The sequence below is a fragment of the Triticum dicoccoides genome, chromosome 4B, assembly GCF_002162155.2.
Source record: "Triticum dicoccoides isolate Atlit2015 ecotype Zavitan chromosome 4B, WEW_v2.0, whole genome shotgun sequence".
In the NCBI taxonomy this organism is placed as follows: domain Eukaryota; kingdom Viridiplantae; phylum Streptophyta; class Magnoliopsida; order Poales; family Poaceae; genus Triticum; species Triticum dicoccoides.
Window position 1 is genome coordinate 402,125,722 of NC_041387.1, and position 12,704 is coordinate 402,138,425.

The window sequence follows — 12,704 nt, forward strand, 5'->3', positions numbered from 1 at the left end:
CACACGACCTCATCGGCGGTGGGATACGTGTCGAGCCACCAATGCTGCCCGGCGTCAGAGAACTCCAATCCGAAGTTCCCTCATGCCGAAGAAACCAGACTTGCCCTTCGGCGTCTTCTTCGGCGCCATCGGGGAGCGGGCGGCGGCCGAGCGGGGAGCGAGGCGGCGACGTGCGGCGCGGGGCAGAGGCAAACGGAGCGGGATGGCGGCATGCGACACGTGGCGGAGGCGGACGTAGCATGGCCGGAAAGGAGGCGGATGGAGCGGCGCCGGGCGAAGGATGGACCGGAGGCAGAGGCGGCCGAAGAGGAGGCGGGCGGGGTCCGAGCGGGCGGAGGCGGCCGAAGCGGAGGCGAACGCGATGGGGCAGCGCGGCGGCAGGCGGCGGCCTAGGCGGGGTGGAATCAGTGGCAGGGGTCTGGATCTACGGTAGGGCGAGGCCTTAGAAAGTTAACATGTAACTCTTGCAAACTATTTCAAGAGCCCGTGGTAACTCGTCGCTAGCTATTTTGCATAAAAGCCCCTCTGTTTCTAAGAAATCAACACGCAGTCCTATTTTAACATGAGGAAACGCTTCGTTTTTGCAACAAAACCCTCCATTAGTTAGAAATCTACCCCGCGATACTTAATTAAACTGATTCACCACCAGGAACCGCCGCCGCTTATCCATTTGCGTTCTCCACCGCCGGGCACGCGTCGCCGCTTGCCGCCGGCGTCCACGCCGCAGGAGCCAAGGAAGGGGTGATGCGTCGCGGCGGGCGTCCGCGCCGCCCGAGCCCAGGAATGGGGCAAGCCGTCTTAGCGCTCATGATGGGCGCGCTGCTCGGGCAGCACAGCGGCAGCAGGGCCCTCCTCGCGGACCATGCACCGGCGGTGACGCTCTTCAGGCACCGCCGCTGCCGGCTGAGCCTGGCCATCCACGAGGGCACGCGGGCGCCGCCGGCGTTCCTCATCGAGCTGCCCATGTTAGCGGCCGCGCTGCACAGGTAGATGGGCGCTGGGACCGTGAACTGGCGCTCGAGAGTGACACCCGCAGCGCCGTTGTTGTGCGGTGGAGCTGCTGCTTCCTGTTCGAGAGGTAAGAGAGAGTGTGAGGAGAGGTAGTACATCGGTGGTAGAAGGGGATGAGGGAGGAGGAAGGAGGGAGGAGGTAGCTCACCGGCGGGGGTCCTGCTGCTGCTACTGCAGTCTGCAGATCGTCGACGAGGGCGCGAGGAGGAGGCGCTCGGGTGGTGGGATGAGATCTGAAGATACAGAGGAAAAGGGACCTGCGCGAGGACGGCCGGCGTTGGAGCATGAGTGAGCATGGCCATGGCCGCCGTCGCCGTTGAACTGCACGAGCGTCGGTGCTGGAGCGCACGGCGCGGAGCTAGCTCCTCTGCAGAGGAGCCCATCGTGGATTCCCGGTGGTTGCGCGGGTGTGTAGCGCGCGCCATGGCCGGGGGAGCGGGGATTCTAGGTGGGGGAGCCAGCGCCCATGGCCGGGGTGGTGAAGGGATCCGGTGGAGCGGCGAGATTCGGCGGCGTGCGCCGCGGCGGTGGGTGCAAGCGGCAGCGGCGGCGTGTCCCAGGGGAGGTCGGCATGTGAATAACTGGCGCAACGAAGAAAAACTGAGGAGATAAGATTCTGTGGAGGAGCGCTAGCGATGCGGCTGCCGGTTTCTTCTAGACCAACCAACGTGTGTGGCTATCTTTTTTTAGACAGTTTTTTTTATACTAGCGTGCATGCAGGTTCACAGTTTCTGTTTTTAATAGTTTGGACTTTTTTTTACGAGATTAAGACTTTGAATCCTTCATGCACCGATAAAAATCTTCGAGTCCATCACTTGGACGTGTTAGTGTGTGCGTCTTTGTTCTCCGAACCACGCACACATTGCCTTTCTGTTTTAAGGTTGAATTTGACTCATATCAAAAAATTGAATTAGACTATGTGTATGTCCCTCACTCTGACTAGCTGCTAGGGCGCAAAAACTGAAAATAAACAAACACCATACATACATGAATAAGGCTCAGACAATATATTGGACTAACATATATACAGAGGTTAAGTCACACACGACGAAAACATATGTGCTTACACATTCAGTAAAGTAAATATAAAATAAATTTTTTCCAGTTGACCTCGGTTCATACAAGTGCATAATAAGCCATTGACGTCGAAACGACATTTACGTGTCATGCCAATATAGGCTTTAGTTGATCTCAATGAAGCTATCGTTCAGGATCAGAAAAAGGAATCCATGCCTGACATCCTTAAAGATGGACATGTTGGTATGGAGGGACTTGGCAACCACCTTATACATACTCCGGCCCCAAACATTAATGCTATGGAGGAAAACCAACAATTGTATCAAGGTAAAATTACTTTGAAAGTGTTACATGCATAAAAAAATATTGTTTGATGGTAGTACAATAATTAATCTGCCGATGTGGTATGCTTTTTTCACTAGGCAACGACGATTTGATCTACAACATCCTAACATTTTTTTGGTTCCTAAATTGTACTCCCTGCGTAAACTAATATAAGAGCGTTTAGATCACTAAAATAGTGATCTAAATGCTCTTATATTAGTTTACAGAGGGAGTATGACGCTAGCAATACATACGTCATCATTAATTAACTCACCTATGCTTATCGGAAACCATATTTAGGGATACCATAGTACAAAAATATTACATTTAAACAAAAATATAGTAAACAAAAGTAACCTACTTTGGTGAACTAGCTTACTTTATTAAACAAAGGTAATTACAGAAGTTGTTATACCGTACTATCATGATTTGAAGACATTAATAATTCTATATAGGATAGCAATAACTTTACGTAGTGATAATCGCCTAAAAGGATTTAGATAGAATATCATAGTTGGCTAATATAAACTTAAACTGGTAGCCAAAATAGTTGCACAATTTAAAAAAGGGTTGCCGGAAAGAAGTAAAACATTATTGTACAAACAACACATATTTGATGCTTATCTGCAGGCTCATGAGATTAATTTATGAGTAGCTATTTATGTTCTATGTATGATGCAGAATCTAATCTATTTTTTTGTTTAATCGACAATAGATTTCTACTCCCTCCGTTCCTAAATATAAGTCTTTTTAGAAATTCCACTATAGAGACTACATTCACATGTATATAGACGCCTTTTAGAGTATACATTCACTCATTTTGCTCTGTATGTAGTCTATAGTAGAATCTCTACAAACACTTATATTTTGGAATGGAGGGAGTAAATCATAGAAAACTTTCATGAAGGCAAGCAATTTGGGTTGCAATCTCCAATCATGAATGCTAGGGAACAAAGATGTAAACGAGATAGAGAGCGTTAGGCATGGATGGCCATGAAGAAAAACCGGAAAAACTAAAAGAGCAACGTGAAGCCAATCAACAAAACAAAAGAACTAAAGATTCGACCCAGTTGCAAAAAAGATGTACACAATAGAACAGAAAGTTAGAACATCTACATGACAAGTACTTCACGGTTAGCACACACGACAGAAGTATGCATGCCTGGTCGTCGGACGAAGCATACCACATTTTTATTGTATGGTGTCGGTAACTCAAAATAAGCATCACGTGTACGATATTTTTAGTCAATTGTGAAGCACAGAGCATGGGTGTGTGATTTTATTTTCTTCCGTTACAACGCACGGGCAATTTTACTAGTTTATAATAATAGATAGAAGCGCAGTCACGAGCTAATCTAGCACGGACAATTGTCTAGTAAAAAAAAACCCAAGAGGGGTAACCCCGCCGGAACACCAAATCCTTCAGTCCCCCCTAGACTCCAATGGCGACAGCGTTGTCGGCGCCCGTCTCCACGGCAACGGTGCGAGTTTCCAATATCCCGCCCTCCGCCGTCGCTAAGGAGCTCCTAGCATTCTTCAATTCTGCCGTCGCCGCCGCCGGCGAAGCGTACGCCTGCGAGATCGCCGCTGCCCGACGCGGCTGGCTAAGCCGAGGCAATGGCAGCGTTCAGTTCGATTCCACCGCCACCGCAACCCTCGCCGCCGAACTCGCCTCCTCCGGGCGCCTACCCCGCTTCCTCGGCTCCCTCCTCTCCGTCTCCCCTGCCCCCTCGGACCTTCTTCCCCGCGCGCCGGACCTTTCTCTCCGCGTGGCCGACGCCCGCCTCCTTGTAGGCAACCGCGTCGCCGAGCGCGAATTCGAGGTGGCCGACTCTTGGGACAGCGTGCGCGTGGAGGTCATCCCGGGGAAGCGGCGCATAGACCTCTACCTGAATCACGATACACAGATGTACAAGCTCGAGGTGTTCTTCGAGGACATCAGGAACTGCTACCAGTGCAGCTTCGATGGGGCCGGCGCCATCTTGCTTCAGGTGAGCTGGTCACCGAGTTGCTGTGATGTTTCTGTTTTTCCTTTGTACATTATATATTAGTCAGACATTGCGGTTACAGGGCGAGGTAGAAATTTGCAAATATTAAACGCATTTGCCTGTTACAGATGAGATTCGTGGAAGTGAAGTGTGATCTGATAGTTTCATTTGAAGAAAAGGACGGTGTGCAGACAAACAGTAGGTTTGATATGCATGGCGTGCAGGCCTTGATTTAACTTTAGTTTTCTTTTTGTATGGTATGCGACTGGAATTTGTGAAAGTGGTGACTGAATTTGCAGTTGTTTGTTCTTAAACTTTAGTTTTCTTTTTGTATGGTATATTTAGGGTGTGTTTGTTTGGGCTGCAACTTCTTCAGCTGCAGCTGCAACGGTTCCGGCTGGAAGGCGCAGCTGTAGCTGCTAGCTGCGGCTGGAACCTGGAAGGTTTGAGCTGAAGTGCAGTCGTTTGGTAGTTGTGCTGTAGCAGCTGCGGCTGTTGCTGAAACGTGTTGAAATGACAAGAACGCCCTTTGTTGTTTTGTCGATAGGGTTTAAATGTTGACTGTACTATTTTAACAGTAAATGACCCAATTAAGAGCTCTTTTTGTCGCAGATGGTTAGTTTTAATAGATTTTGACCTGAAATCACACAAGTTTGATGGTACAGACAGTGAAGTTAAATGAATGTATGATATATTAGACACGATAATAAATTCCCCACTGACATATTAGACGTATGGAGAGTTGCAAAGGTGACCGCTCGAACACATAAAGGATGACCACACCAACAAATATTAGCACACTCTAGCAGGGAGCCTTGGCAGCCAGTGGGCGCACACGCAAGCACGCACTGGCAACACATGTAGCACACGCAGGACACACGCACAGATCACGCACGCAGACCATGGACGCCAGGCGCACACACACACGCTGGGCACGCATGCCGGCCAACCGCACACGGCACACGCCGGACACGTACACTCGCTAGGCAGGCACACAAGAGCACGCACGCACACCGGAGATGGCTGGAATGAGCTCGGCGGCCAGAGGGGCTCGGCTGGGAAGGCCTGAGGAGCAGCATGACGTTGACCTGGAAGGACAAGGTGGAGCCACACCGGAACGACGTGCGTCGTCGCTCGTTGGCAAGCAAAGGCATGCCCGGGCTAGCAGCTGCGCATGCCCAGTGTTGACCCGGGAAGGACCACCACCGATGCAGCCATCTTGGCTCGATTCGGCACGGAGGAGGGAGAGGAAACTCAGGGCGACGACCGTCGTTGGCGAGGAAACTCGTGCCTGCGGTCGTCGTTGCTGTTAGACTTTGTAACGTAGTCCGATTGTGTAATCTTATAAATATAGGGTCCCGATAACTGCCATACATGTGGGCGTTAAGGAATCTGCCCACATGTTCTGTGTGATGCCTAAGAGGACCAGCCCACACGTTCGTGTATGGGCAAAACAACTAGCGCCCACACGCCTCTTTTTTTTTCTCCCGGTCCCTCTTACACGCGTGCGTGTGGGCGAAATAGATAACACCCACACGCCCGGTACGTCAGTCCTCGTACCTCGTGGTCCCGCACGCCCTACGTGACACTTTACCGCGCGCCCCGCAGTTGCCATGGGCCGGACCCTCGTCCATGTTCGTTTAAGTGCAGTTGCCATGTCGCTGAACTACGGTTGACATGTCGGACAACTACAGTTGTCATGTTTGCTCAACTGCAGTTGCCATCTCAGGTCAAAGTTTCAGATTGCCATTTTTGGACAACTACAGCTGTTGTCATGTGTGGTCTGGTCTACTGCAGTTGCCATGATTTCAAAACTTTAGGAGTTGCCACCTACTAACACTAGGCAGTTGCCATGTAGCGCTACAAAAAAATGCATGGAAAAACATGTTCGGGTAAAAGAGAGTTTCCATGTGCTCACAAGCACGCTAGGGCAGTTGCCATTTAAAAAAGAAAGAGCTGCCATCTGCTTACGTGCACGCTAGGGCAGTTTGCCATGTACCATGCCAAACATATGGCAACTGACATGTTCGGGTAAAAAAGAGAGTTACCATCTGCTTGCAATCACACTAGGGCAGTTGCCATGTACACTGCAAAACGCATGGCAACTGGCGGCTTGGGTGTGGGAGAGGAAGCGGGCGTGTGGGCGAGATGGCAAACTGCCCACACACCAGCCCTTGTGCGTGACTGAAACTGGTGTGTGGGCGAACTGCTAAACGCCCACACACCGGCCCCTCCATGTGGTAAAACGGATGTGTGGGCGACCTCTCTCACACCCCACACACGCGAGTTGTCCTACGTGGCATACAAAATCAGCTAATTCGTGCCAAAATTCATGCAGAAGTTACTGGACGGTGATGAAGGCGTGTGGGTGAGTTGGCTAACGCCCACACGTGTGGGCGTTAACATTTTCGTAAATATATGTGATAGGCCACCCCTAGAGGGTTGAGCCAGTTCCCATAAATCCTATGTTTAACATGGTATCAGCCTAACCCTAGGTCCTACTCCACCTCAGCCGCTGCCGCCACAGTGCCCCCAACCCTAGGGCCACCGTCGCCGCCGCTGCCATGACCGCTTCCGCCTCCGGTTCGCCAGCTCCAGGGCCATCCCCGCGTCGTTGGCCGCCCTTCTCAATCTCCCTGCCCACGCCGGTGCGTCGCCGAGGCCCCAAGTCTTCGGCACTACCGCCGTTGGCTCGATGTTCTCGGCTTCGATCCCGCCATCTCCTGCGACGTCGATGGTGGCGGTCTCCACCGCCGTGATGATGGCGCCACCCGCGGCCATAGCTGGCTCGTCCCCGACACTCGCCATACTGCTGGTGGCCTCGGGGGCCTCCGATGATCCGCTCGCGGGTGTGGCACCCGCAACCACTGCGGCGTCCGCTGTTGCTACCACCGATGCTGCCACGATCTCCGGGCCGTTTCACTTCGACAACCCGATCACTACTCGTCTCACGCCGGACAACTATCTGTTTTGGCGCGCCAAGGTTCTACCGCTGCTCCGCAGCCGCTCCCTCCTTGGCTATGTCGATGGTTCCCTGCCGTGTCCGCTGCAGGTTATCCACATTGTCCACGGCCCGGCCATCAACCCTGCGCACCGTGTGTGGGTGCAGCAAGACCAAGCGATCCTCTCCGCCATCCAGGGTTCCCTAGGGACGGGGTCGCTGGCCTTTGCCTCTTTGCTGCCTCCTCCTTGGATGCGTGGACGACTCTGGAGCATGCGTTTGCCCAGACCTCCACCGCCCACTCGATGGCTCTTCGCAGCAAGCTTGATGACATCAAGAAACTGGACTCATCTGCCACAACATACTTCAACAAAATCAAGGTCTTGGCGGACACATTGACCTCTATTGGTCGACCGCTGAGTGATGAGGAGTTCGCTGGCTACGTTATCAAGGGTCTCGATGCCGAGTACGACAACCTTGCCGAGGCCGTCCACTACGCCAAGCCGCCGCTTCCTCCGCACGAGTTCTTCTCCCGTCTGCTCTTCACCGAGCAACGCATCGAAGCTCGCCGCTCTGTCACCACCATCGCCGATCAACCGGCGGCCTTTTGGACATCGCGTGGCCAGCGCCCACCTGCGCCTTCCTCGCCTGCCCGGGTTGCCACCCCCCCTGCGCCAACCTCGGGCGGGGGCCCGTGCGGTGCCAGCTTTGCGGTTGTAAGAGGCACCTCGCCTCCAAGTGCCACAAACGATTTCAGCGGAGCTTCCTAGGCATCAGCAATGATGGAAAAGGTAATGAGCGTCAATTTGCCATGGCGGATTTTGGCCCTCCTGCTGCTCATGTTGCCGCCAAGGGCAAGGATACACGCGTCGACCAAGGTTTTACGCCGTCGTACCCGATTGATCCCGCGTGGTATATGGACACCGGCGCCACGAATCATATGACAAACGAGCTCGCCAAGCTGTCCGCTCACCAGCCATACTACGGTCATGACAAGGTTCACACCGCCAACGGTGTAGGTATGCCCATCTCTCACGTTGGTCAAGCATCTCTCTTAACTAGTCATCCATCTAGGCAGCTTCATCTTTGTAATATTTTACGGGTCCCCTCAGTGACTCTTAATCTGTTATCTGTTCCAAAGCTCACTCTTGATAACAATGTCCTATGTGAATTTCACCTGTTTGATCTTTTTGTTAAGGACCAAGCCACCCGGGAAATTCTGCTTAGTGGTCGCCTGAGCCATGGCTTATACTGCTTGGAGGATCCATCCTCCCCGCGCGTCTTCAGCGGTGTTCGTGTGTCTCCATCCCAGTGGCACTCTCGCCTTGGTCACCCTGCCACTCCCATAGTTCGCCATATCCTTCACCGCCATGAGCTGCCTATCGAGTCTAGCAATAAGGAGATGTCCGTGTGTGATGCCTGTCAACAAGGCAAGAGTCATCAGTTACCATTTGTTTCCTTTACTCATGCAGTAATGAGTCCTCTTGAACTTGTGTTTTCTGATGTGTGGGGTCCCGCTCAGACGTCTGTGAGTGGTCACAACTATTATGTTAGCTTCATTGATGGCTATAGTCGCTTTACCTAGCTTTATCTTCTTAAGCGCAAATCTGATGTGTTTGATATATTCATTCAGTTTCAAGTGCATGTAGAACGTCTTCTCAAGCATAAAATTATCCATGTTCAGTCCGATTGGGGGGGGGGGGCGAATATCGCAACCTCAACACTTTCTTTAATAAGCTTGGGATCTCTCATCGTTTATCATGTCCTCACACACATCAGCAGAATGGCGCTGTTGAGCGCAAGCATCGACATGTAGTTGAGACCAGACTCACACTCCTGGCTCACGCCTCTGTACCTTTTCGCTTTTGGAGTGATGCCTTTGCTACAACGTGTTTTCTTTAACAGACTACCTATGCGTGTTCTTAATATGAAAACTCCTATTGAGCTCCTTCTACATGAAACTCCTGACTATACCTTCTTTAAGGTGTTCGGGTGTGCCTGTTGGCCCCATCTTCGTCCATATAATCATAGAAAGCTTGAATTTCGGTCAAAGAAATGTGTGTTTCTGGGTTATAGTTCTCTTCATAAAGGCTACAAGTGCCTTCATGTGCTAACAAATCGTGTCTACATATCCCGTGATGTTGTCTTTGATGAGAACGTCTTCCCCTTTTCCGCTATGCCGCAGCAACCCACCACACCTCCATCTATGCATTATCTCCTATTATGCTTGGCCAATTTGAAGATGTTGCATATTCGCCTGTGTTGTTACCTAATCATGGTGCACGTATTGGACGTGGTGCTCGCCTGGAACTACTTCCTGATGCAACTCCTATGACCCATGTCGATCGGCCGGTGCACGTGCATGCACCGCCTGTTGAGGAACGTAGTAATTTCGAAAAAAATCCTATGCACACGCAAAATCATGGTGATGCATAGCAACGAGAGGGGAGAGTGTGTCCACGTACCCTCGTAGACCGAAAGCGGAAGCGTTATGACCACGCGGTTGATGTAGTCGTACGTCTTCACGATCCGACCGATCCAAGCACCGAACGTACGGCACCTCCGTGTTCAGCACACGTTCAGCTCGATGACGTTCCCCGGACTCCGATCCAGCAGGGTGTCGGGGATGAGTTCCGTCAGCACGACGGTGTGGTGACGATGATGATGTTCTACCGGCGCAGGGCTTCGCCTAAACTCCGCGACGATATGACCGAGGTGTAATATGGTGGAGGGGGGCACCGCACACGGCTAAGGAACAATCCGTAGATCAACTTGTGTGTCTAGGGTGCCCCCTGCCCCCGTATATAAAGGAGCAAGGGGGGGTGCGGCCGGCCCTAGGAGGAGGCGCGCCGGAGGAGTCCTACTCCCACCGGGAGTAGGACTCCCCCCCCTTTCCTAGTTGGATTAGGACTTGGGGGGAGGGAAAGAGGAAAGGGGGGCGCCCCCCTTCCTTGTCCTATTCGGACTAGGGGGGAGGGGGCGCGGCCTGCCCTGGCCGGCCCTCCTCTTCTCCCTCATGGCCCACTAAGGCCCATTAACCCCTGGGAGGGTTCCGGTAACCCCCCGGTGTTCCGGTAAAATCCCGATTTCACCCGGAACCATTCCGATGTCCAAACATAGGCTTCCAATATATCAATTTTTATGTCTCGGCCATTTCGAGACTCCTCGTCATGTCCGTGATCACATCCGGGACTCCGAACAAACTTCGGTACATCAAAACTTATAAACTCATAATAAAACTGTCATCGTAACGTTAAGCGTGCGGACCCTACGGGTTCGAGAACTATGTAGACATGACCTAGAACTGTTTCCGATCAATAACCAATAGTGGAACCTGGATGTTCATATTGGCTCCTACATATTCTACGAAAATCTTTATCGGTCAAACCGCATAACAACGTACATTGTTCCCTTTGTCATCGGTATGTTACTTGCCCGAGATTCGATCGTCGGTATCCAATACCTAGTTCAATCTCGTTACCGGCAAGTCTCTTTACTCGTTCCGTAATACATCATTCTGTAACTAACTTATTAGTTACAATGCTTGCAAGGCTTAAGTGATGTGTATTACCGAGAGGGCCGAGAGATACCTCTCCGACAATCGGAGTGACAAAACCTAATCTCGAATTACGCCAACTCAACATGTACCTTTGGAGACACCTGTAGAGCACCTTTATAATCACCCAGTTACGTTGTGATGTTTGGTAGCACACAAAGTGTTCCTCCGGTAAACGGGTGTTGCATAATCTCATAGTTGTAGGAACTTTGTATAAGTCATGAAGAAAGCAATAGCAACATACTAAACGATCAAGTGCTAGGCTAACAGAATGGGTCAAGTCAATCACATTATTCTCCTAATGATGTGATCTCGTTAATCAAATGACAACACATGTCTATGGTTAGGAAACATAACCATCTTTGATTAATGAGCTAGTCAAGTAGAGGCATACTGGTGACATTATGTTTGTATATGTATTCACACATGTATCATATTTCCGGATAATACAATTCTTAGCATGAATAATAAACATTTATCATGATATGAGGAAATAAATAATAGCTTTATTATTGCCTCTAGGGCATATTTCCTTCAGTCTCCCACTTGCACTAGAGTCAATAATCTAGATTACATAGTAATGATTCTAACACCCATGGAGTCTTGGTGCTGATCATGTTTTGCTCGTGAGAGAGGCTTAGTCAACGGGTTTGCAACATTCAGATCCGTATGTATCTTGCAAATTTCTATGTCTCCCACTTGGACTTGGTCCCGGATGGAATTGAAGCGTCTCTTGATGTGCCTGGTCCTCTTGTGAAATCTGGATTCCTTTGCCGAGGCAATTGCGCCAGTATTGTCACAGAAGATCTTCATTGGTCCCGATGCACTAGGTATGACACCTAGATCGGAAATGAACTCCTTCATCCAGACTCCTTCATTTGCTGCTTCTGAAGCAGCTATGTACTCCGCTTCACATGTAGATCCCGCTACGACACTTTGTTTAGAACTGCACCAACTTACAGCTCCACCGTTTAATATAAATACGTATCCGGTTTGCGATTTAGAATCGTCCGGATCAGTGTCAAAGCTTGCATCGACGTAACCTTTTACGACAAGCTCTTTATTACCCCCATAAACGAGAAACATATCCTTAGTCCTTTTCAGGTATTTCAGGATATTCTTGACCGCTATCCAGTGATCCACTCCTGGATTACTTTGGTACCTCCCTGCTAAACTAATAGCAAGGCACACATCAGGTCTGGTACACAGCATTGCATACATGATAGAGCCTATGGCTGAAGCATAGGGAACTCCTTTCATTTTCTCTCTATCTTCTGCAGTGGTCGGGCATTGAGTCTGACTCAATTTTATACCTTGTAATACAGGCAAGAACCCTTTCTTTGCCTGATCCATATTGAACTTTTTCAACACTTTATCAAGGTACGTGCATTGTGAAAGTCCAATCAAGCGTCTTGATCTATCTCTATAGATCTTGATGCCCAATATGTAAGCAGCTTCACCGAGGTCTTTCATTGAAAACCTTTTATTCAAGTATCCTTTTATGCTATCCAGAAATTCTATATCATTTCCAATCAACAATATGTCGTCCACATATAATATTAGAAATGCTACAGAGCTCCCACTCACTTTCTTGTAAATACAGGCTTCTCCAAAAGTCTGTATAAAACCATATGCTTTGATCACACTATCAAAGCGTTTATTCCAACTCCGAGAGGCTTGCACCAAACCATAGATTGATCGCTGGAGCTTGCACACTTTGTTAGTTCCCTTAGGATCGACAAAACCTTCCAGTTGCATCATATACAACTCTTCTTCCAGAAATCCATTCAGGAATGCAGTTTTGACATCCATCTGCCATATTTCATAATCATAAAATGCGGCAATCGCTAACATGATTCGGACAGAC

The 12,704-nt window shown here is 50.1% G+C and overlaps 1 protein-coding gene and 1 pseudogene across 1 annotated transcript; one reads left to right on the plus strand and one right to left on the minus strand.

Annotated features, from left to right (window-relative positions):
- Positions 1-442: 442 nt before the first annotated feature.
- On the minus strand, positions 443-1,575 carry LOC119293679. Its single transcript, XM_037572060.1, has 2 exons — positions 1,160-1,575; positions 443-1,067 (listed from the first exon to the last, which is right to left on the minus strand). The coding sequence occupies exons 1-2, from the start codon at positions 1,295-1,297 to the stop codon at positions 663-665; spliced, it is 543 nt and encodes a 180-aa protein (XP_037427957.1). The 5' UTR covers positions 1,298-1,575; the 3' UTR covers positions 443-662.
- Positions 1,576-3,738: 2,163 nt separating this feature from the next.
- The window catches only part of LOC119292701, a 52,699-nt pseudogene continuing 43,733 nt past the window's right edge, over positions 3,739-12,704 (plus strand).